The following is a 26,249-nucleotide window of genomic DNA, read 5'->3' as shown; positions in this document are numbered from 1 at the left end:
GAATTCCACACCGAGTCGCATTCTTCTCGATTCGGGAAGTTCCGTGTCCTTGATTGCAAGGGGATTTTTGGCTAGCTTACGCCCCAGACCTCCCGTTCGTACAGACACTACTCGTACGTTACAAACGGTCAATAGTCAGGCTATTCGCCTTGACACAAGTGTTGTATTGACCTTGAAGTTACAGGGTTTGTCCTGGAAATGGAAATTTTGGATCTCAGACAATTTACCCCTTCCCGTTATCCTTGGTTCAGATTTTTTTTCTCATTCCAAGGGTACTATCTCTTTTGAACATTTACTTGTTTCTTTTCCCTATTCCACTGATCTCATTCCTTTTGCCTCGTCCGTACCTCCCACCGCGCAACACCAGACACGGTCTCCGGAAGACGATAGCCCTCCTCATTTAATGGAGGTTCCCTCTAATATAACAAGTTTATTACGCGAATATGATGATGTAGTTACAGAACGTGTTGGCAGTTGTACACTGGAACCAGTGTCTATTCCTTTAATTACTAACGTTCCCTTTCGTTCTAAGCCCTTTCAATTAAACCCTACACAAACGGCCATTCTACGTCAACAAATTCAGGAGTTGATGGATCAGAACATCATAGAAGCGTGCGCCTCTCCTTACGCATCCCCTTGTTTCCTTGTTGATAAGAAGGATGGTGGACATCGCCTAGTTTGTAGTTACAAGCATCTAAATAGATTGATCGCCTATGACAACTTTCCACAAAGCCGTATTGATTTGATATTTCAACATTTACAATCGGCTCGGGTATTTTCTTGCTTGGATCTCTGTCAAAGTTTCCATCAGATACGGCTGGATGAGCCCAGTAAAGACTTAACGGCGTTTGTCACCTCTTTCGGTCAATACCGGTATACCAGGGTTCCCTTTGGTATCAATCTCGGTACTCAACTTTTGACGCGTGCTTTAGATAAAATTTTGGGTCCATATAAATTTAAATTCCTGGTCACATATGCCGATGACGTCTTGATCTTTAGTCCGGATGAGGAAACTCACCTGCAACATCTACAATTGGTTCTTCAAGCATTTCGAGAAGCTGGATTAACTGTTAATCCCATTAAGTCCAAATGGATGCAAAAAGAAGTTAAATACTTAGGATACATTTTACGTGAGGGACAGCTTGTCTTAGACCCCGATCGTATCTCCGCGATTCAGGACATACCTCCCCCTAGGAACCTTAAAGCTGTCCAGCGTCTTCTTGGATTATTGGGATATTATTCCCGCTTCATTCCATCATATTCAGAGTTGACTTCTTTTCTTACAGATAAAAAGAAAAAGGGCATAGCCTTTACATGGTCAGAGAGTGACCAACAACAATTTGATCACCTCAAGCAGGTTTTTCTTGAACATACGGTTTTAGCTTTACCGGACTTTTCTAAGGAATTTGTTCTCCAATGTGACGCTTCGGGTTTGGCATTAGGGGCTACTCTGATGTTCTGATCCATCAACTCCTGAATTTGTTGACGTAGAATGGCCGTTTGTGTAGGGTTTAATTGAAAGGGCTTAGAACGAAAGGGAACATTAGTAATTAAAGGAATAGACACTGGTTCCAGTGTACAACTGCCAACACGTTCTGTGACTACATCGTCATATGCACGTAATAAACTTGTTATATTAGAGGGAACCTCCATTAACTGAGGAGGACTATCGTCTTCCGGAGACCGTGCCTGGTGTTGCGCGGTGGGAGGTACGGACGAGGCAAAAGGAATGAGATCAGTGGAATAGGGAAAAGAAACAAGTAAATGTTCAAAAGAAATAGTACCCTTGGAATGAGAAAAAAAATCTGAACCAAGGATAACGGGAAGGGGTAAATTGTCTGAGATCCAAAATTTCCATTTCCAGGACAAACCCTGTAACTTCAAGGTCAATACAACACTTGTGTCAAGGCGAATAGCCTGACTATTGACCGTTTGTAACGTGCGAGTAGTGTCTGCACGAACGGGAGGTCTGGGGCGTAAGCTAGCCAAAAATCCCCTTGCAATCAAGGACACGGAACTTCCCGAATCGAGAAGAATGCGACTCGGTGTGGAATTCAAGGTGGCATTAAGAATCGGTACAGCTGTCTCAATAATAGTCATGGGGTGTTCAATATGCGTTAAGGTGGTAGCCGCCGGTACCGAAACGTGTTGAGTGCCCAAATGTGAACACATAGGATTCGGTAAATCAACACTAGTCCGTGGGACCACATGAGAAGGAAACTCGTCCGACGTATCCAGGGTTTCCAAAGGAGGGGTAGGGGAAGGAAATGTAGATCTAGTCGGTAGTGGATGTTCTACAGGAACAAGCAATGGGGTTGGGGGTGAGGCACCCAAGTGTGAGGTGTATTCCTCGGACTGTTGCTCTACGCGACGTAATTCCATGGGCCATATTTCTCTAGATAAATTGATGAAATTGACCATAGAAGTGGGCCGATTAAAACCCATTAAAAGTAGACGGGTAGCATCTTGTAAATTTAACAGGACCGATTCCAAAAGACTAGATTCGGACCAATCAATGGGTAATATGTGAAAAGCGTCAAAAACGTCATGCAAATAGCTAGAAAGAAATTCATCGGTTTTCTGAGGACGCATTAGATATTTGTTCAATAAGATCTGCAATTTTGAAAAGGGAACCAAACGATACCAAATAACTCGTGTGAAAGTTGGCCAGGGAAATTTCTCAATAAGAGAGGTGTACCAAACCTCCCGAAGTAGTCCCATAGTGGATGAAAACGCCATTAACAATAAGGATTCTAGATCCAAAAGATTAAGTTTAAAGGTTTTATGTATAGTTAGCAAAAAATGGAACAATTGTTCGGGGTCTGAACCATCAGTAAGCGGTAAAGTTTGTAAAAGTTCTGTTGCTGCGGAATATCTAATATGGTTTGTAACATGTGAATAATCGGGGGGTAAAAAGAGTTCTCTGGGTGTATGAAGATGCGGGGTCTGCTGAAAGGGGGAAGGTTGTATAGTCACTGGCGGAAATGGGAAGGTCGACGAGCCGTGCACATGGTCAGGAAGAGGGGTTGACATTATTGAAATCACTCGAAAAATCTGTTCCAAATTCCAAAGAGTAAATAACCAAAACAAAAGGGTAAATGGTACTATCCCATACGAGATAACAATACGGAACTGCAACATAAGGAAAATATAAATATAAAAGAAATATAATCGACTGCAGACCTTTTGTAAAACCAACTAGCCCTCCCAATATTACTAAACCAAACGTCCAGGAAAGGGGAAAAAGGAAAAGTTCTAGTGGGGGGGGGGAATCTGTTGTGATGCTAACCAAATTGCAAAAATGAGGAAAAAAAAATTTTCCAAAATTAAGCCCGATAAATTCTTCCTTTGCAAAAAAGAAATAATATATAGAAGGTACAACCAAACGTCCCGGAAAGGGGAGAAAGAAAAAGGTTCTAATGGGGGGGGAAAAATTTTTTTATTAAAAAAAAGAAGTGAATCCAAGCTTTTCTTACTTTTCTTTCTTTTAAGACGTAAAGCGGAAAAGTAAGTCTGGAAAACCAGATCTGCTACCAAAACTTTGTAACGTATTAGGTGGGCGCTCAATTAATTAGCAAAAAATGGGAGAAGACGTGCAAAGAGGCCGTGGACGCAAATTACGCGTGCCCAACCTAACGGTTACAAATGTTGTTGTTTTGAGGTTAATGGTACGTATTTTGTACGACCGCCTCAGTCTCGAGTGAGAACCAATTTAATGAGTACAATGAGACACGTTAAACAAGCGACTTCTTCGTACCGACGTCAAAACTCGCCCCCCTCCTTCTCTCTTACGATCACGTAAACCTTAAATTAGAACATAAGTGTTGCCACGACTCCATATTCGAATAACCACAAGCTCATGTTTGTGCAATTTATAATCTAAGGTACAGTTTTTTTGGTATGGCAAACAAACACGTACTACAAAATTTAGTTTGTGACGAGTGGTCAATTTTATTGTATTAACCTCGCCACGAAGTATGGTTAATATTCCTTGTCATTCAATAACAAATACATCCACGTACTACAACAATTCTTTCTTTTGGTGAATTGGACAAATGTTCAAAAGTTTGACATTTCCTTGTAACAATATAATAAATTAGTTGAACGAATAACACATGTACATAAACGTACGATCGGTACAAAAATACCGTTAAAAGTTACAACATCAATTCTTGGCTTTGTAAGACCACAACTTTTCTTGGGAAAAGTGACCCCCTCGATTCCTTTGATGCTCTTATTCTTTTGTCAAAAATGCGTAAGGTGCTTACTTGTTTGCTCGAGTGCCAACGAAAATTACTTAATTGTATTCCCCTCCTTTTTTTAATATCCCTGATTAATTACAGTCAGTGCTTGCCTTGCGAATAAAGGGAATGGAACATAAGTCACGTCATGACCAATCAGTGCAACCGCGACGACGCGATGCAAATTGGGGAGAAAACGTCGATGAACTTCTCATTTGAGCTTTTCCTTTTCTGACGTTCCGGCGGGTATCGCAACTCGTGATTAGTCGCTGAGTGACACGTTCATTTGTCGGGAAAAAACACTTCACTGTTCACTGAGTTAATGGTTGCAAAAGTACATACCTCAAAACGGGACCAATTGGGCTGCGTGGCACATCAGTGGTGGTTACTAGAGAACCGAACGAGACCTTCCAATAGTCCTGTCCACAATCATCCACAGTATCTTGTCCTGTCGTCTCTATACTTCCTTCTCGTAATTGCCAAATTACGTCTTCAAAACTCCAGGTTTCGTTTCCAACATGTGCGAACGACGATCAAAACGGCCAATTGTCAAAACAGATCCACATGGTCGTATCCACTGCTTGAATGGACATGGATGTTTGTGAGGGTCTATTCATCAATTTCATCATGTAATTACTCATCCCCATCTTCGCAAATTACCCAAAAGTGGCACAAAGGCGAAGTAAAATAAAGAAAATTAATCAATCAATCATTAAATTAAAAAAGCCTTGCAATTACTTACTTGTGAGACGAACATGATTAGCAATAACATTAGCACAGATAGGAATAACTTCCAAATAAATTGTAATAACATTACAGTCTGCGTGTTCGAAACGAGGCAGCAAGCACGTCATGTTTACATTTGTTCGTTCGTAGATTTCCCCTATCTCACGTGTCCCTTGCAATTGTTGATATTGCATGATACACGAAACACTCCGTGGTGATTTGGTTAGCACAGATCGCTACGGCGCCAGGTGTCTCGGGTTTAAATCCTGGCGTAGACATTGGTGTCATTTGTTATTTCATCATATCATCCTCATCTTCGCGATTAGCCAAAGGTGGCAGAAAAGCGAATTAAAATAAACCAAATCAATCAATCAATTATGGAGATATTTTAGAATGAGTAATCTTGAATTTCAGTCTGCCCATTATTTGTCTTGGTCAGTTTATAAATACTGTCAATGCTTCTTATAACATCGCAAGTATCATTAATGTTTTGAATTTTGCTCAGACAAGACTCCCACGTTGTTGTTTTCAAGTCGTCTCTCTGAACGAGGAACGCTAGTGGCAACCCTGCCACGCGCCCCTGGTAGTTATGTCAGAGCAAGCGTTTGCTGTGTTGGTTTGCATACGTACAGGATAGAGTTTAAGCGCTTATAGCGCAGTAACTAAGCTCTTTTGAGGTAAACTTTATAGGGAAAAGTTACTTGTTTTTATGATATCTACCAGCACCCAATCGTTGTTGAAAGAGTTTTGCGACACCCTGTATATGTGTGTGTGTGTGGGGGGGGGGGGTTGCGTGTGTGTGTGTGTGAGTGAGAGAGAGAGAGAGAGAGAGAGAGAGAGAGAGAGAGAGAGAGAGACTAATTGATATACCTAGGTAGGGTAAGGTGGTACATTTTCGATCACAAAAAATTAAGTTCAATATAACTTGAAAAGAATAGGCAGCAAAAGTACAGTTTTTGTGCGAATGAAATGCTTATATTTTGCTAAAGACGCTGACATAACATGACATTTTTAGTTCTGCTACTGTAGACAGCAGAACGAAATTTCGGTCGGATTAAATTTGATTAGAATTGTACCTAGGTAGGTACAAATCTGATCACCGTGCGGTACAATTTGGGTCAACATTGACTGAAGAAACATTATCCTTAATATATACTACAAATGCAACTTCTATGGCGTAGGCCAACAGGGCAATATAAAAACAAACTGCATGTTCTGTTAGTTTAATAACTCTGTTTGACTACTCATCGTTACATAATTCAAAATATAGGAAAAGTATGTATAGCTATGTCTAAAGTATATTTTCCGTTCTCTTAATATTGATTGATTGGTTGATTTAGTGTTTCAGGTCCACTTTATGCATAGTAAGGCTAATCGGGACTGGACGTTCTCTTAATATTAGGCTACCTTGTAAGTACTACTCGGATATTATATCAGGAAATAAGTTTTTAATTTTTTGCTACATTACAATATTTTATGTAGCTATATTATTTAAAACATACTACGGTTTAAAAATATACAAAGATTTTAATATAGAAAGATTTTAATATAGAAAGATTTTAAACAGAGGAGATCTTTACGTAATATTTATAGATAGGTCTATTTTTAAAATGAAAAAAATCACAAGGATTTATTGACGTGTGTTCCTTGGTTTGCTGCTGGTATCATGCAAGGAAGTCCAACATCAATCCTGGAAGTGGAAGGAACGCCCGCTGCTTCTTGACGTGCCATCGTTACTTTGTTTTGGAGGGTGGCAAATGGAACATGATAAAGTTGCAATGCTCCGCGTATATACCGTGCGTCCATTTCGATCTGCAGCCGAGAGATCGGGAGAAACGTGGCGGGCGGCGCTGACGGAGGTGCCGACATTTGCGGCCTGTAATGCCCTCATATTTTTATGGACATATGCAGACATTTATATAAATATTGCAAAACTAGCACTAACCTGTGTTATAAGAGTTGTTCAAAGTGATGTCCACCTACATTCACACATTCCTGGCATCGTTTGATGAAATTTTGATTCACACGCAAAAGTTCTTCTTCCGTAATTCTTCCTAGTTCTGCCCTTATATTGTCTTTTAGTTCGTCGATGCTATGAGGGTTATTTCGGTAGACTCTATTTTTCAAGGTTCCCCACAAATAATAGTCACATACGGTAAGATCTGGCGAACGTGAAGGCCATAAACCTCTTGAAATTATTCTGTCATCAAACACCTCCCTTATAGCGTCCAAAGAATCAGCGGCGGTATGGGCTGTGGCCGAATCTTGTTGAAAATACCCATATTGTCTCTCATTATCTGATAACAACTGAAAAAACGGCGCGAGTATTTGTGTGCGGTACCTCTCTGAATTTATTGTGTCTTCAAAAAATATAGGCCCTATTATTCTTTTGGCACTTACAGCACACCACACACCAATTTTTGCATCGTGTAACGGAACTTAGTGTATTATTCGGGGATTTTCAGTGCTCCAGTATCTATTGTTCTGTGAACAAACATGACCACGCAAGTGAAACCATGCCTCATCCGAAAAAAATATTAACTGTGGATCAACAATACCATCTACAATATTCTGCAAAACCCAATTACAGAAATTTACTCTACTTACGTTGTCAGGGGGCCGTAATTCTTGCACTATAGAAACTCTGTACGGTTTTAATTTTAGTAGCTTAGTGGCTGTATGTGCTGATGATTTTGACACGCCCATCTACTGTGAAACACGGCGTAGAGGTTTGTTTGGAGAACGTTCTAACGCTGCACCAATATCATCGAGTTTTGCTTCGGTTAGAATCCGTCGTTTTTGCTTAGGTGTTTTAAAATTTAACGATCCAGTTTCTCGTAATTTAAGGACAAGACGTCTAACCGTATCTCTATGTGGAGGTGAAACGCCTGGGAATTTCTGTACAAATTGCCTACACACGTCTCGACACGAGTCTGTTTTCACGTAAGTGTCATACATAAAAATTCTTTGTTCTAACGTGAACCTTGCGGCTGGCATTCCAATCGTCTGACTGACACAACACACATACACACTGCAATAACACAAACAAGTAACGGCAAGTAACCAAGAATAACACTCTTACGCACAGTACGAAATTAACACGCTCTTGGTTTACATCTGCCTGCCACTATATTCACAGCTCTGTAGTCGCGAAGGAACAAAAAACTTGAGCTAGGAGATTTCGGATTGCAAGGAAGCTCACGAACACCATTAGCTTTTAACGGTTCGTCTGCAGCGTAATCTTGATACAGTGTTGCACATTCGAAACCTCCAAACGATCCCCATCGACACAAAACTCTTTCAAGGATATAAACTTAAGCAGGACGTTACTGGTCAAAACTATGATTAAAATGTTTTACAGAGTATTATGTGTGGCTCTTAATATAATTTCTAAAGCGTATTTATTTGTGTATATAAGGGTGGAACTTGGTAGAATTACAGAAGAACTTTTGCGTGTTATAACACAGGTTAGTGCTCGTTTTGCAAGATGTCCACAAAAATAAGCGGACATTACAGGCCTCAAATGTCGGCATCTCCGTCAGCGCCGCCCGCCACGTTTCTCCCGATCTCTCGGCTGCAGATCGAAATGGACGCACTGTATAAGTGTCCCTCTAGAATACTCTGCACGGCATTTTCGAGAACTCGGGACGAATACTGTTAATATACCTTCTTCGGTGTTAGTTTGCGAGGTACCTGTAACAATAAATTGAACAACGCATTTACTTTGTGAAGTAATGTGTTGCACGCGTTAAGGTAATGGAACTCAAACTGTATACCTCGCTGATCGAAATTGTACCATTTCCGCCGATCGAATGTGTACCACTTTGTGCATGGAAACAAATACGTATTTCTGTAGTTCCCTTATCTCTCACTATATGGCTACACATGTCACATGCTACAGCCACCACATGCTTGTCCACGTTTGACCTGAATTTCGCTGTCCTACGTTCAAGCATAAACACGGGGCACGCAAAATCACAGGCAGACGTTTATATACAAAGCACCTATTCTATCTATCTCCAACGTACTCACCTTGTCATACAAAATTACGTCTGGTTTTCCGGGTTTTCTGTAGAATTTCTCGATGTTTCTGCACAATACACCTGACACCCCACGCAACAACTCTCACTCCTCAAATCAGCGTTGTCAGTAGCAGGAAACAAAATATTCGACTTTTTATAACGGGTGATCGAAATAGTACCTATATCGAAAATGTACCACCCTAACCTATATATGAAATCAACAGAAATGCTGATTTTTTACAGACAATAACGCCCTTGTAATGTAATGCCTTACAAGTCACACCAGGTCTTTCAAAGCGTGCTACAGAAAGGAAACAATGGCCGCAGTCCAGCAAAATAAAAAGGTATATTAATGAGATGCGTGCAAGTACAGTGATCGGGGACGCCCAAATCAGATGTACAATTGCTAATAATGCAATTAATGGATTCAAAGCAACTCGGGTTTTCCTCTCAACCTTGGTGTCATATCAAAACAGTTCTTCAGCAGCTCAGACAATTCTGCTTCGCCAACACCCTCTGATGGCCATGAAGGACATTTTCTAGACCAAAGGTAGACCAAAATTCAAGTGTCTGTGATGACATGCATGTCACTCAGGAAGTCTGTTTGAAACTTCTTCCACAAGCAGCTCCAACGTGAACCTCGGTTTCGTTACAACCAAGATTAAAGTGAAGCCAAATAGCCCAACAAGGTATTCTTAACACCTTCAAAATACCTGCATGTTCCTGTGACAGAAAAAAAAATCAAGAAAAAACCAGTCCTCAAAAATTTTAGGCAATGAATTTATCTGTGGGGAAAAGATCACGCTGAAAGCAAATTCTCATAAATTACATGCATGAGTAAGAAATCAGGCACAAAGGTTAAGCAAATCTGCTCCAAGAAAAATGCAAGTTGAGCCAATAAATGATGACGATAACCTAAGAACCTATGCTCTGGAATCCTCATCTGATGAAGAAAACGTGGACTCACAAGTAGAAAATAAATTAAACTGCTTGGAATGTTTAGACAACATCAAGAGTAGACTGGCTATAATGTACCGACCGTCAGATATGGATGCATGAAACATGCTCGTTGTATGCATTTGCATTTGTGAGAAAGGAGAATTTTTTAAAAAAAACTGCGAGTAGACCGAAGAGGAATATAAAAAAGTCTACTTGGAAAAAAATCTATTTTTTATTATTAAAAACTAATTTTTAGACCAGTTTTCAAGTTGTGTCTTAGGTTTATATGTCATTTAGTGATTTTCAAATAATACGATTTTCATTAACAAAAACATTAATTTTTATGGTGTATTATATTCTTCTTCTTCTTCTTCTTATGGCGCTACAGTCCACTGATGAACCTTGGCCTCCTCTGTGATTTGTCTCCATCTATCTCTACCTTTCGCCACAACTTTCCAATTTCTATACTGGAGCTTCCGAACATCCTCATCCACTCCATCCACCCATCTTAATTTAGGCCTTCCTCGTTTCCTTTGTCCACCTGGGCTATCCAACATCACTCTCTTTGCAGGGTCACTATCACTCATGCGCATCACATGACCTGCCCATCTTAATCTAGCCGCCTTTATTATACCAATAACTGTTGGTTCTTGATATAAGTCATAGAGCTCCTTATTAAATCGCTTTCTCCATTTTCCATTCTCACATACTGGTCCCAATATTCTTCGTAATATCTTTCTTTCAAAGGTCTCTACCAACTCTTCATCTTTCCTTGAACTGGTCCAAGTTTCCGCAGCATAAGTCAATACAGGTCTTATCAGTGTCTTGTAAAGTATTAACTTAGTTGTTCTGGACAATATGGTGCTCTTAAAATGTCTCTGTAGTCCATAATAGGCCCTATTCGCTGCTATAAGTCGTGCCTTTACTTCCTCCTGTGAATCATTTTCATATGTCACAACAGAACCCAGGTAGATAAAGGTATCCACTCTATCAAATGTATAATTAGCCATTGTTATGGTCGGTGATGGATTATATCTGTGTGCTTTGCCTGCTGCCATGTACTTAGTCTTCCCTTCATTCACCACCAATCCCATCTTTTTTCCTTCCCTTTCTATGGCCAGAAATGCTTCTTCCACTGCATGTAGAGATCTTCCTACTATGTCCACATCATCTGCATATGCAAGTATCTGGATTGACTTATAATATATGGTACCCCTAATTTGCACCCGAGCTTCCCGTATAACCTTCTCTAAGGCAATGTTAAACAACAAACAGGACAGCACATCGCCTTGTCTTAGTCCATTTTCTATTTCAACAGGTTCTGAGAGTTGTCCTCCTACTCTTATCTTACTATTAGAGCCCTCCATAGTTATCCTCACCATTCTTATTAATCCTATTGGAATTCCAAGATCTTTCATTGCCAGATATAGTTGGGTCCTGTTTATACTATCGTATGCAGATTTAAAATCAAGAAATAGATGGTGCGTTCCTATCCCAAACTCCAGCGTTTTCTCCAGTATTTGCCTTAAGGTGAATATCTGGTTCACTGTAGATTTCCCTGGCCTGAACCCACATTGATATGGTCCAATGCACTTTTCTACATATGGTAGTAGTCTTTTATATATAATTCTTGCAAATACTTTATATGCAACGTTCAACAATGTAATTCCACGATAGTTTGCACACTCCATCATGTCCCCTTTCTTGTGGATAGGTACTATGATACCCGTCCTCCATTCACTTGGCATCTGTCCCTTGTGGTAGATCTGTAGTGATTTTCAAATAATACGATTTTCATTAACAAAAACATTAATTTTTATGGTGTATTATATACTTTTCACAAAGCTACATTTTCAACTATTTTGTATACTTTGAACAATGGGTCATCATCACTTCATCTGCAATGGGACATCTTCCCTTCAATTCTCAGAAGATATGGTGGAAAGAGAGGGACAAAGTAGGTGGGAGGAAGTGTCGTTGGTCTTCATTAAAGATGTCATCTAGCATTCATTATCAGTAAAACTGCTGATAAACTTCAGTCAGGATTTCCTGCCACGTGAAAAGAAGGGAATATTTACGAGTAGTTGGTCCTCTCTCTTAAAAACTTAGGACAGCTCAAAAAAATAAGTGCCCCACATTAAGACTTTCCGACTAAATAATAATTTAATCGAAAACTACATGATATTATTATACCAGTAAATAATATTTGACCCACTTAAACTAATAATATTTCATTAAATAAACATTATATAGAATTTTTAAATAAGAATTATATTCCTAGTAAAAATCTGCATAAAGAAAGAAATTATTACTTTCTGTTTTCTGTAATATACACTCCACGCACATCTACTCATTGCTGAATTTGTTTTTACGTTTTATTATTATTATTATTTTGTCAGCACATTAGTTTTCTTACTTGAACACGGGCCTTGTTAACGAAGGTATTTGGGAGGGAGTCTCTGTAATCTATTTTATCATCACTCATCCTTATAGTAGCAATTAAACCAAGAGATAGAAAAGCGACGCAAAATAGCAATACAGGAATAGAGGAATAGAAATAGACGATGAAATTTAAGACTTTCAATCGTGAAATAAATGTCTAATTACGAATCTGTAAAACCAAATGTAATATCTGAAACGCACGACCACGCACGCATGCGCGCGCACAGACACACACGCACGCATATTGTTTGAATGGATCTGCATACAGTCACTACACAACACTTGAACATGTTCGCATGCAGGTTTACGCTTTCTTGGGATTCGAGAACAAAGATTAATTCCGCCGCTTTAGCTGCAGAGATTTGATGCTTCTTCGATCATAACTAGACGTCGGATTTTAGGTTTTTAACCTATTTTTCCTTTGCAGGTAAATAAGAAATAACAAGTTATATCGGCGTTTCATAAAAAAACGAAACAACTGACGAAGTTTTATAGTGCCTAAAGTAACCTATTTTGCTTGTTAGAACCTATTTTAGGTTTATGTGCCTAAATTAAACTTTTTTTAGGTTTTACGGGATTTTTATATCTCACAGAGGTATTTACTAGATTTGGTGGCGAAATAATTCAATGACTGGCGTCTTTGAAACATGTTTTATGTAGATCTCCCTCCCTCCAAGTATATGATGTTTATCAGAGCTTTAAACAAAACAAAAATGTCTGACGTCACTGTTACCTGCAGACAGTGGCGGCGAAAGGGGACAATTCCCCCCTACTTTTTACCCCTGCCTGCACTATAGACTCTTAATGCTAAGCCTTGCCTACTAAGATAAAGTAAACTGTCCTTGCCCCCCTCCCCCCATTCTCAGTTTTGCCACCCAATCGTCTCTACTGGCTGCACAGTCCCAAGTACAAACTTCTGATCTGTGTGGCCTTGCTCACTTTCGCGTCAGTTTTGTCCATTTGGCACTCAAGCCTTGCGAAGTAATATTTCAGCATTCAAATTTGCACTACTGACTATGTCTCTGTTGAAAGATAATTTTCAGCATATGATATGATCCTCACAGACAAAAGGTGTAGTTTGAGTGTGGATAACGCAAAATGATTCATGGTGGTCACTAGGACCATGATAAAATTCAAGTATAATTCCTGGTTTTCAAGGTAAACTTTCCAAAAATTCAAGGATACAAGCAGATGTTTTCTCTATTCCAACCTTACGTATTACCGACTCTCACCCTCCCTTCCATACACAAAAATATTGACAATATAAAGGGTTTGTATGATCCCAATTATATTGTTTTTTATTTTCTTTGATTTCATTAGCGCAATTTTTTATTCTCTGCCGTCGAACAACGTCAACAACACAAAAGGAGACCAGCAGTGAATTTTTATATTTAACTATCTAAGTATTTATACACCACAAAATACAGTATTAATATTTATTAAAGGCCCAGGCACCTGACGGCTGTGGTTTACAAACGATTCCGGAATATACAGATTAGTCAGCTTCCGGTGTGAATTTGTTGAGATAGACCAAACTTAGTTCTTAGAGGTTATTTCACAGAGTACTTACGTCTTCGATGTAACTACTTCGGTATTTACTTCACTTGGCGATAAACACGCTGAAAAACACTAACGTTGAACACTTAGGGGGAGTTGGGGAGAAAGCACAAATCTTGCTGATACCGAGTTCGATGTCTTCAATCTTCTAATCCTCCTGTCGTTGGTTCATAATAAACACGTAGCCTCTCTTCTTTAGTAACCTTTTCTCAGGTTCTGGTAGAGATACTGCACAGACCGATAGTTCACTCACAGTTTATTCTATAGACACTATCTCTCTTTCCGGCAGAGATCATGGCCATTAGTTCACTCACAGCTTGTTCTTTGCCCGCGAAACCAATAACCAACGTGATATGGGTCCTAATCGTATCAATGCTTGACTCTGACTGTCTTCTCTGCAACGCACCTCAATCGTCCCCCAGAAAAGACGTTAACGTCTCTTGCCGCCCTTTTTTCTCCCAGCGAGGGCGGGTCAACTTTTATAAGGGGTGCGTTAAGATCGGTTACAACAGCCCCCTCCTCCATTTATGAGAGATAATAACTTAATAACCATTACAATTTTAAACGACACCTTCAATTATTAGACGAGCCTCATACATACAAATTTTCACCATTAGTATTATTACTTCAATTATTAAATGTTATAAATGATTAACAATCAAAGAGAGTTACAAAAGATTTTTTTTTTTTCAAAGTTCAAACCATATTAATTTTTATAAAACATCTTTAGGGATTAAATTGTTTCTCTTGTTTCTTGACTCCTCCAATACTCAAGTTGGCATTGGCGTCAATCTACAGTGAAACTTGCAAATCAAACATTTTTCCACTCCCAACTTAAACATCTTGCATATTAATCCAATTATTCAATCAAGTACAGATCATATATACTCCACATACAATATAATTACATAGACACTAGTATGCTTACACAAATTTAGAAAACATTCTCAAACAATATTTATCAAAAGCAGCTTTTCTTTAGCATCAAGATAATACTTAATGAATTATTGCTGTAGATTGCTATTACGTAAAATCAATAATTTTGAGTGTTCTTTTTTAATTTAAATATATCACCTTTGTTTGAACCAGTTTGCTTTCATAAATTATTCAAATAATATTTTTCTTTTCATATATTTAACATTCTAGTATTTTCTTTTGTTTCATTTTTCATAAACCTTTCAACAATTTTTAGACTGTTCTACAACCCTTCATCGGTTGTTCTATTTAATTTTACATATAACTCTTTTTCAATTCTATTTTAATTTTATTGCATCCTTACTTTATCACATTAACATCCTCTTTTACTTTTTATAACTTTGTTAAATATACCAACTTTTCATTTTTCTAACACTCATAACCTGAAATAAACACTTGAGCGAGCTTCGATATAATTGTTGCAAAAGTAACTTTATTGCTTTTATCTTTAAAAAATATCACCTTACTTGATCAAAATAATCTTAAGAGTAAACCTTCTTGCTTTTGCGATAACCTCTACTTTTCTTTCTCTTCCGCAAAGTATCAACAAGCCCAGATCTTTAATTTTGGGAAATTTCCAATTTATTTACGATTCACCGCTTAATAGCATATATCTTTAGGACTAGTAACAGAATCTCGAAGAATCTTGAGCCCGACCCTGTGGCCGAGTGGTTAGCACATCGCGCTGCGACGCCAAGGGTCCCGGATTCGAATCCTGGTCGGGCTTGGTTGTTTGTGAATGTCCATTCATCAATTTCATCATTTCATCACTCATCCCCATCTTCGCAAATTAGCCAAGAGGCACAAAACGCGAAGTAAAATAAACTAAATCAATCAATCAATCAATCGAAGAATCTTGAACATTCATATTTACTTCACATCAGCATGTACTTTAATACACAACTGTAATAATTTCCGGTCCATCTTCGACCTTATTTTAAACAACTATTTTCCGGTTCGCTTTCGACCTTATTTTCAACTTTTGTGCATCTCTCGCACTTTCGTTTTCTCTTAATTCACACTGACTTTTTATCATCTGTATGTCCAAGAACTCTCGTTACTTCTTTCTTCTATTAATGCTATTTCTCATTCCATTAACACTATATCATCTTTCATTCTGGAGAACTTCCCAAGTGTATCTACTTTGAGCGTAAATGTTCGATCTTCTTTCTCATTCGTTCTTCACTCTGTGCATAATCATAGATAACTTAGAGGTTTACTTACATTTTTAAATCTTACTCTTCGCATTTTTTTTTAAATGAAATATTAAATCTCAAAACAACTTTAACAATTTCATAATATACCCACTCGTTCAAATGTCTATTGAGATTAATAGCAACCAGTGCTTTTACCAAATGTATGAGTAACAGAACAGTTTCTCATTGAACCATAACTAGTTCAAACAACTATCAAAGAATATATATATTTACTGTTTACATTATATTTGACTCTAGATAACATTTATACATTTTAGTAGCTTATTTCCATTAACAGCTTTTCATACACATAATATAACATAATCACAAATTTATGTTAGAAATTTAGAGCTTGTTGTTCTTTCAACTTACTCAAATAAAAATTCCCCAGTTCTTTCTTTTTCTAAGCCAACCTTTTTCTTCTTCCCCTTCTTCCAACTTTCTTCAAGTAGAGAAACTAATTTCTTCATTCTCTTCTTCCAGTCTAGCTTCTGTCGGGGCTTCGCATCATGCTCAACATCTTCATAAAATACATACACTCCTTGCTTTTTCTGTTTCACCTTCTTCTTACTTTTCTCCGGCAACGTAGTGTCTGAATCTGATTCATCCGTGTTGGCATTCTTAGACCTTTCGCGAACTTTCTCCATTACTTCTCCGACGTTTCTTCAGTTTTATCTAAATTCTTCGCCCTCTTCAATTTCTTTCGATTCAGTTTTTTCAGTTTTTCTACAAAACCATATCTAAGTCTTGCTCTATTTTTCTTCCTCTTATTGATCATAATCATTTCCTGAAATGTTCTGTCTGAAGTTACACATCCTTTCAAGTTGGAGAACAGATCATCATTTTTGCATTCGGTTCTCTAGCAATACCTTCATTTCCATTTTTTATCAGCTCATAATTTCGCTGCATCTCATTGGGTAATATATCCTCAACTTTATTCAGTTTTGTTTCTGATACACTCACTTGTTTGTGTTGAATCTTCACTGGACTTACAAAAACCTCCTCTTTGAATTCTGAACTCGTCTTTAGTTCTTCATGCATAATCTGACAAGAATGCTTATGATCATGTAAACTACATAACTCTTCCAATTTAGATACTTTAATTTCTAACTTATCCAATTTATCTTCTAGCCGTACGCTCATTTCTTGCATGGTTCGTTTACTTTCCTCCACATTCTGGTACAACATGTCAAATTTATTATTCTGCTCTTTCCTACTCTGCTTCATAAATAACAAAAGTGTGGTGAGGTTAACATTCTCTTCATTTTCGTCAGTTAATTTGGGAACACCCTGTGCACTTTCTTCTCCTTTTCCTTCCTTGAAATTTTCTTTCTCTGACAAAGCGAAGCATATTTTGCAAGAAAAAATATCTTCTATTATATATGCAGATCAAATTTCGTAAATTCTTCTTCGCTCATTCCCGCGCAAGATTCATGGTACCACTTTTTACAAAAACTACATTCTATTGCCGCCTCATTACGAAGTTCTTTACCGCAACATTCAAGTATTTCATCCCAGCCTATTTCGGGTGCTTCGTCCTGAGACGGAGAGATCGACGTTTGGACCATGTTTGTACCACCAACCTATTTATCGCTGGCTCGCTAATCCCTTAATCCCTTACGGCTGCAGCGAGAGGGAGAGAAGGAAAAAGAACTTGCTCTTCCGATCAAACAGTACAGCTTTTTCTTCCATTTTCTTATGTAGAACACCAATATTTTACACACAAATAATCCAATATCAACATGATTTCTTAAATTTAACATAGTATCTCAACAAATAACCGAAGGATTTCCCGGGTTTCGGCACCATATATCGTTCATTCTTTGGTTTTGCTGGCGCAATTTTTTATTCTCTGCCGTCGAACAACGTCAACAACACAAAAGGAGACCAGCAGTGAATTTTTATATTTAACTATCTAAGTATTTATACACCACAAAATACAGTATCAATATTTATTAAAGGCCCAGGCACCTGACGGATGTGGTTAACAAACGATTCCGGAATACACAGATTAGTCAGCTTCCGGTGTGAATTTGTTGAGATAGACCAAACTTAGTTCTTAGAGGTTATTTCACAGAGTACTTACGTCTTCGATGTAACTACTTCGGTATTTACTTCACTTGGCGATAAACACGCTGAAAAACACTAACGTTGAACACTTAGGGGGAGTTGGGGGGGGAAGCACAAATCTTGCTGATACCGAGTTCGATGTCTTCAATCTTCTAATCCTCCTGTCGTTGGTTCATAATAAACATGTAGCCTCTCTTCTTTAGTAACATGTTCTGGTAGAGATACTGCACAGACCGATAGTTCACTCACAGTTTATTCTATAGACACTGTCTCTCTTTCCGGCTGAGATCATGGCCATTAGTTCACTCACAGCTTGTTCTTTGCCCGCGAAACCAATAACCAACGTGATATGGGTCCTAATCGTTTCAATGCTTGACTCTGACTGTCTTCTCTGCAACGCACCTCAATCGTCCCCCAGAAAAGACGTTAAGGTCTCTTGCCGAACTTTTTTCTCCCAGCGAGGGCGGGTCAACTTTTATAAGGGGTGCGTTAAGATCGGTTACACAATGTAACAAAAAATTTACCTAATCAACTTCAAAATATATTATTTTGTATTAATCTTCCGTTTGTCAGATAGATTGTTCTGTAAAATACACTAACAAAGTAAACGGATTGAGAAAATTTTGTTTTATTTTCTGTGTAGCTTTCTTTTTCATCGTCAAAAAAATTAATAAAATAAAAGCTGAACTGAGAGAAACTTGCCTCAGGGCATTTATAATCATGTATAAATTTAATGGGATATGGATTTCACGTCTACGGAGAAAAAATGGAATAGAGAAAACATCCGCTTGTACAGTCCCGGACAGTTCTGGGTTGTAATGAACGCATTGACTTTCAATGGAATCATTACAATCCAGCAGTGTCCGTGGCTGTGCCTTATTTAATGTCTTGCCAAATTTCATGAGTAATTTCCAGAGCCAATAATTCACGTGTATTTCCCGGAATTCCAAGTGAGTAGCCACCCTGTTATTGTGCACTAAATATTATATACCTAAATCATTTTTCATATCAACAAGTAACTTTTTCTAAAAGCACAAGTTGAACATGATATAAAGAAATGAAAATTTGCTTACAAAATTAATATTTGGTTATTACGGTTTTTATGAAATTTTGTTTTTAACGATTGTATCTAAGCAGTATTTTTCTGGAATTTTGTACCAAATTAAGTCTTTTTGCAACCTATTTCTGGATTTTTCGAGCCTAATTTAAGGTTTGTAGAACCTAATTTAAGGTTTTTAGAACCTATTTTCGGATTTTTAGAGCCTATTTTAGGAACCTAAAATCACATATTTTAGAACCTAAAAATCCGAGGTCTAATCTTAACGCAGCTTTACGCATTACATATTAACAACAGCCTTGGATCTTGACGTTACGTTGTAATCCTTGGATTGTTGTGTTCCCTGGTTGCTTGTCAGTTCAATGTTCCTTGCCGGATCATTTGCCATTAAGTACCGACACACTGTTTTTTGGTACTCCCCCTAATCTCTTTAAAGCTCTTCTTCCTTTTGTTACCTCCACCAACTATTCCTCTCTTGTTATGTAACGAACGAGACAGCTAATCGGCTTTTCGAAAAGTAGCTAAGGTTTGACGTGCCCTCACAACACAACAAACAAACTGAAAGAAAATCATCTCATGTTTCCGAGCTTTTCACTTCGAGCTGCCAGCCAAATCCAGAAAACAAGCGAATTGAATTTTCAGGGCATGTTGAAATTTACTTATATCCGAGCGGACGCAAGTCTTATAAGTTTGCTATTTGATTTAATTTTTGTTATTTAGCGCCGCTTTTCTGCTAATTTTGGTTAATCGCGACGATCAGGACAAGTGATGATAGAATGAAATTAATGATGTTACAATTAGAGATACTTGTATATTGGCGTGGTCACAACTTAGTGGTTACAGTAATAAACTTACGAATAATTTTAATTTTGCCAATTCTTTAAATTTGCATAGTGAATAGGTACGTACAAATTTATACAAAAATTAGAGGTTCATATTTTGAAATTATTATACAGTGAGTGTAAAAATTCGTACACTTCGAATTTTTGGTTTGAAGTAGTTTTCTCGCAGTAAATTCGGCTACTTTATCTTTATTTCACTCTATTTCATTTGCTTTTTTACGTATTAGTTAATCGCGATTATAAGATGAATGATGGACTGGTGAAAAAGATGATGGCACAAACATAATGGAACACCCATGCCTTACACAGGGTTCGAACCTGCGACGTCTGGCTTACTTGACCACTTACTTGGTCACCTTGTTAAAACAACAAGATATGAAAAGGTCACACTATTATTTAACTTGGATATAATATTTACGCCGAATACAGAAGAGAAAATAATAAAAATTTGAAAAAAAAATATTCGTACAGTGGGAATCATTTGTATTCCCAGACAGCGGGGAAGTATTTTCTTCCAGACAGGTAAAACGCTTTCGCTGGGTACGAGCCAAGTGGTGTCTGCAATGAACAGTCTCCCCCACCTGGCGCGCTTGAAATCGCAGACAAGCTGCAGAACCGTTTCTTGGGTGCTCACGACACTCCTCTAACAGCATTCACCGAATATAATATATAGGGTGAGTCAAAAGTCTCTGACCACCCCTAAAAAATGAAAGGGAGTGTAGACTGCAGCAATTGGTCATGGTAGTAATATGTTAGGTCGAGGGGGAAACGTTTTGGTGCATGTCATGACAACGTACGCGATCTTGGATCCAACTTCATTTATTTAAATGGGAACGGGGCATGTGGGGTATCGTCTTGGGCTAGAATTTCACCAGAAATTCAGTGCTGAAGTCAGATTTATGAAAACTTTAATAATATATATATATATATTATTAACTTAATATTATTAAGTTCTGTTTGTATACTCTGAAATAGACATTATAGAAAACTAAAAACAAACTGATTCCCTAATATATATAATATTCCCAGAAACGTGTGCTTCTGGGAAAATTACCTCAGAGTAAATGTCGAAGAGTTTGAGAGTAGCCATAATTTGAACATATTTTACCAGTTTGAATAACATTTTCGATCCTTCCATTCAACACAGCGCAGATTAGAATTAAAAATCACCAAAACAAGAAGATGAAGAAATGTTTACAAATTTTTCAGATATCTTTACTCCTAGGTCAATACTATATTGATATTAAATGCTAATAAAACTCATACTTCTCAAAATTGAAATGAATAGGGAAAGGGAGGAATCAAATTGAGAAATAATTTCACTATTATTCGTATGTAGGCGTATATAGAGTGAGATGGGCAAAAATGTTAAAAAAAGAAAGCCACTAACTTCACTATTCCCATGCTTTTTCCCCACCCCTTGCAAGATTCTTTGTTTGTTTTGTTATCACTTCAGTAGTTCAATACACGTTAATTAAAAGAAAAACCTCCAGAGTTTCGAACTCGGGATTACACCAGAAGACTGAACCTCTATTTCGATAATACTGATTTGGTCTCAATCAGAAACGAACCCTAAAATGCCCTAAATGCAGTATGTATCGGCGCGGTCTTATATGATAATTACCATGCATGTATCCCCTTGCCAAAATGTGCAGACATAATGTGCAATGCATCTGAAACATCTTTTAATTTCTTTCCTGCAATCTTCGTAGTTGGGTCTTGTGAGCTCCGCGTACCGCGATGACCGTTATGACGTAACAGGCAAGTAGAAACTACCTGAGTCGGCTCGTCCCCAGCAACAGCCTCGCAGCCACAGCTGTTTGTAAGGAGAAGCTTCCCTCCCCGTCCTCCGGGAATTAGAATGGTTCCCACTGTACACCTGTCCTCCGTCCCTGCTTGGATCTAATAATTCTCTGTTTCTCGACCTTTTTACCTCAAGTGAAGCTTTTTAATTATGAAGCGTCAAATGGGGAATTAAGAAACTTAAACCAGTGTGCCAGAAATGCCTGTGGACATTGAATTCATAGCTATATAAATCGGCACACAATGTACTAATGCTTTTATGAAGGTCCAGTTAAAAGTGCAATCCAGAAGTGATCATTTTGAAGCAATGCCGCTCAAAACAGCCCAAATAACTGGACACCTGGAACTTCTATCCGAGACAGAAGTATTTCAAGTTACTTAAAAAAAAGACCGTATAATAACATCTATTGTGGCTACCATATTGACTTATTGTAATAAATCCCAGGAAGTACAGCCAGCAGTAACAATAAAAGTAGGCAAATTGTCCACGGCTATTTTCATTTTTCTTTTTACTCTACATCCTGTGTTGTTTCAAGGAAAGGAATTTTGTTGAAGCTGAGCAGATTATTGACGTTTCTATTTCATGATCATCACATTGTTGAAAACGGACTGAATGAAAATGGCGATGAACAATTCGACTATTACTTTGCCGTTGAGTGTACCCGCAATTTACTCGAAGGTGGCCCTTTTCGACTTCCGGGAACTATCAAATTTTATCGACAAGAAGTAAGAAAACATATTGAAATAAGAGGACAATCATATTTTGCGATTGCAAATCATAAACTTCATCCGGGTACCGAGTTCAATACCCGGTGGACGCACGTTGCACAGAGGTTCGAATCCAACTTTAAACTGTAGATCCAGTCCCGATTAGCCTATCTGTGCACAAAGTGGACTTAAAAACCAAACTCAAAAACTTCTGGCTTAAAATCAGTTCTTTAATAAATTACCCAGGTACTGACTGTGATGTTTCTGTCATTAATTTAAAGATTATTATGTGTAGCATTAGCAATGAAGTGTATTTTGATATTCTAAAGGAAAACCATGATAATTGCTATAAAACGGGAGCTCCGTTTTCCAATAAAACTATAATTCCAACACACGACACGACAACGAGATTCCGATACAGAATACTCTACAACTGTTACACATCTTATTCATTGCACTAATTGAATAAAATGTTAATATTATATCAGTATTATTAAAATAAACATTAGAATCACATACCGCCTTGACATAAGAGTCACTTCACGAATAACTGTGTCCTACTTATCTATTAGTAAGTGCTAATTAATGTCAGTGTCAGGTTGTATCAAAGTTTGCATTGCCACAAATAATCAAGATAATTACCGTAAGTAACCATAGGGTATACGAATACTCTTTTCGCCCTATTTCTGAGCCAATTTTACAAATTTCGCACATATGTAGTTTTCATTAGCGCAAATAATTAACATCATCATATCATTATATGTATTTAGGGCTTTGGGTGATCAAAATTACTGCGATTGATTGGAGGATTGATTTGGTTTATTTTACTTCGCATTTCTGCCACTTTTGGCTAATCTTGAAGATGAGGATGAGTGATTGATGAAGGGGCACCCACAAACAACACCCATGCCGGGATTCGAGCCCGGAACCCCTGGCATCGTAGCACACTGTACCCAAATTACTGGAGGAAACTATTTTATGTATGTTTCGTGCCTTTTTCACTCGAGTATATGAAATTTATATTTTATTGGATTATATTTCTTCGTTTACCCTCGTAAATAATATGTAGAAAAATTAGACTACCAGAGCAGTCGGCTATTGACTATTATTGAGCTTATCGTCGTAATTGGCCCACGGAAGCGAAAAGCCGAAACTGAGTTAGGTGGTAGAGCAGCTCTGGACTCAAGGACGTCCACAAGGGGAGGGGCAGAGGGCACTTGCCCCCCTGAGATTCCTGGAAAGTGTTAATGTAAATCGAATGGTGAAATTGTAGTGATATTTTATTAAAAAAACATATTGGTTTCTGTGAAAGGCCGTAAGTTACAGCAACTATTATTATCATTATTTTTTATTTTTTTATTATTATTATTATTTTACAGTACCCTTTCGGCACGTAAAACATGGATCAGAGGTACTACCATGAAGGACAGTAGATTAAGTGGTCATTGACTCTCATTGATATCTGTGCATTGTGAAAAAGTACAAAATGACAAAGAACTGTTTATTAACAAAGTGATAGATGCTTATTGAAAGGAAGCAAGGCGAATCCAGTTTCTATCTAAATAGTAGACTCCGAGTCTGAAATTGTACACAATGCCAAAATATTTTGAATTCAATATGAATTTTATGATTTGTAAAGTAGTAGTAGTAACGACGACAACAAAAATATTAACAATAATAATAGTAGTAATAATAGCAATAATAATAATAAAAGTTTCTATGGCTGCCACTTGAGAAAAAATCCTGCGGGCGCCCTTGCCTAGGCTGAACCTCGCTCAGTAGGAAATAAAAAGACTATATATTCTATTCTATGATTGCTCCATTTACTTCGTGTCTCTGATACTTTTGGCTAATCGCGAAGATGAGGATGAATGGTGAAAATATGAAATTGATGAAAGAAGGATCACAAACTCAAATTGACAGCACGAATCACAAGTCCCACCGAGGATTATACTATACTGGCTGTGAATCCTAACGCCAGAGCCTCATTAGTCCGCACAGGAAAATGTAGCCAGGTTGTACTACGTGGATCAGAGGTTAATTGATTGATTGGTTTAGGTTATTTTATATCGCCTTTTTCGACTTTGGACTAATCGCGTTGACGAGTGATGATATGATGAAATTAATGAAGGAACACTCACGAAGAACATCCATGCCAAGGCCGGGATTCGAACCCGTGACCCGTGGGGAAGAGAGGTTGATAATCGGGTACCTTCCGAAATGGTCACTCCTTACACCCCCGTGAAATAAGAAAAAAACACATATATAGGGTCGTGTGGTATTAAAAACAGTGATGAAAACCAAGTAAATTGCTTCCCCGATGGCGTAATGGTAACGTGGTCGCTTTGTAATCAAGTGGTCCCGGATTCAATATCCGCTGGAGGCACACGGTGGTTCGGGTTCCACTTTAAACTGTATGCCCAGTCCCGATTAGCCTTTCTGTGCATAAATTGGACTTAAAACAACAAATAAATAAATCAAAACCAGGTAAATATTACAAAATGCGATTATAGGATTTGCGCGAAAAGTAAAGCGAGTATCGCATAAGCTCAGCGCATTTAAGTGGGAGAAACTTTTTCCGTCCAAAACAAATAGAACTGCATATCTACACTTACCTAAAGTCAAAGCGGCAATCTGAAAGGGTCCCGTAAACAACACCAAAAGAAGCGCGGCTCCGGAAATGACTGCCAAAAGTCGATCCAGCACAGAAAGCCTCGGTTTGGACGGCCGCAGACCAACGAGCACGACAGAGTTCGAAGTCAGACCCGCCACGGTCATCGCAAGCACAAACACCAACTGGGTCGTCACGTCGTCGTGCCTCTGTGCTTCGGCTTGCGAGGCCATCGTGCTCCTGAACACACACACAAACACTGTTGTTTCCCCCGTACTTCGGCAGCAGCGCAGGATCATCGAACGACACTGGGACCTGCGAGGGTAGCTTGCCTTCTGAACAATTCGAACGCCGTCCCTTCTCACTCGGTTCGCTGGAGGGAGTCTGCGCAGTTAACCCCATCACACCCACAAAAAATTAATCAGAATTCCTTCGTGCCGTAGCTCGTATTGATACTACCACCACTTGCGAAAAAGTGTATAGTACGGGTTACAGGATACAATACAAGCTTGTTTTTCGAACCTTAAGGATTCTAAAATATTATATAGGCTAACCTTAATGCGTCAAAAAAACTGTTACCAAATGACCTCATGTTGCTTCTGTTTTGCCAAAATAAATGATTCTCTGTTTTACTATCATGAAATTTTGATCGATTGATTTTATTTCGCTATCACGAAATATAAATTTGTGTTGGGAAGCATTTAATCAATGAGAATATACAGACCTCCATTAGTTTCAATCAGCTTCACTTTATGCTCAGACTGGGTAATCCGAGCTGGGGTCCGACCGACTGTGCCTCCAACGGGGATCAAACCTTTGACCTATTGATTACAAAACAAAATCGTTACCACTAAACCATCGGGACCTCAGAAAGAAGTGTATGAAATGTTAATGATTGATTGATTTGGTTTATTTTATTTGGCTTTTGTGCCACTGTTGGCTAATCGCGAAGATAAGGATGAGTGATGATACGATGAAATTGATGAAGGGACACTCCCAAAGAACACCCATGCCCAGTCCGCGATTCGAACCCGGGACCCGTAGTAAAACAAATGTAATG

At 38.3% G+C, this 26,249-nt stretch overlaps 1 protein-coding gene across 1 annotated transcript in view; it reads right to left on the bottom strand.

Annotated features, from left to right (window-relative positions):
* The window catches only part of LOC145984427 (uncharacterized), a 392,057-nt gene extending 366,545 nt beyond the window's left edge, over positions 1-25,512 (bottom strand). Inside the window, exon 1 of the mRNA XM_083118090.1 lies at positions 25,194-25,512. Within this exon, the coding sequence (XP_082974216.1) occupies positions 25,194-25,488 (295 nt within the window). The 5' untranslated portion in view covers positions 25,489-25,512. The remainder of the gene's footprint in view (positions 1-25,193) is intronic.
* Positions 25,513-26,249: the final 737 nt, after the last annotated feature.

The sequence above is a fragment of the Lepisma saccharinum genome, chromosome 2 (genome assembly GCF_977018435.1).
Source record: "Lepisma saccharinum chromosome 2, izLepSacc3.1, whole genome shotgun sequence".
NCBI lineage: Eukaryota > Metazoa > Arthropoda > Insecta > Zygentoma > Lepismatidae > Lepisma > Lepisma saccharinum.
The sequence above is the reverse complement of the archived record's forward strand: the minus strand, read 5'-3'. Positions and strand labels throughout refer to the sequence as shown.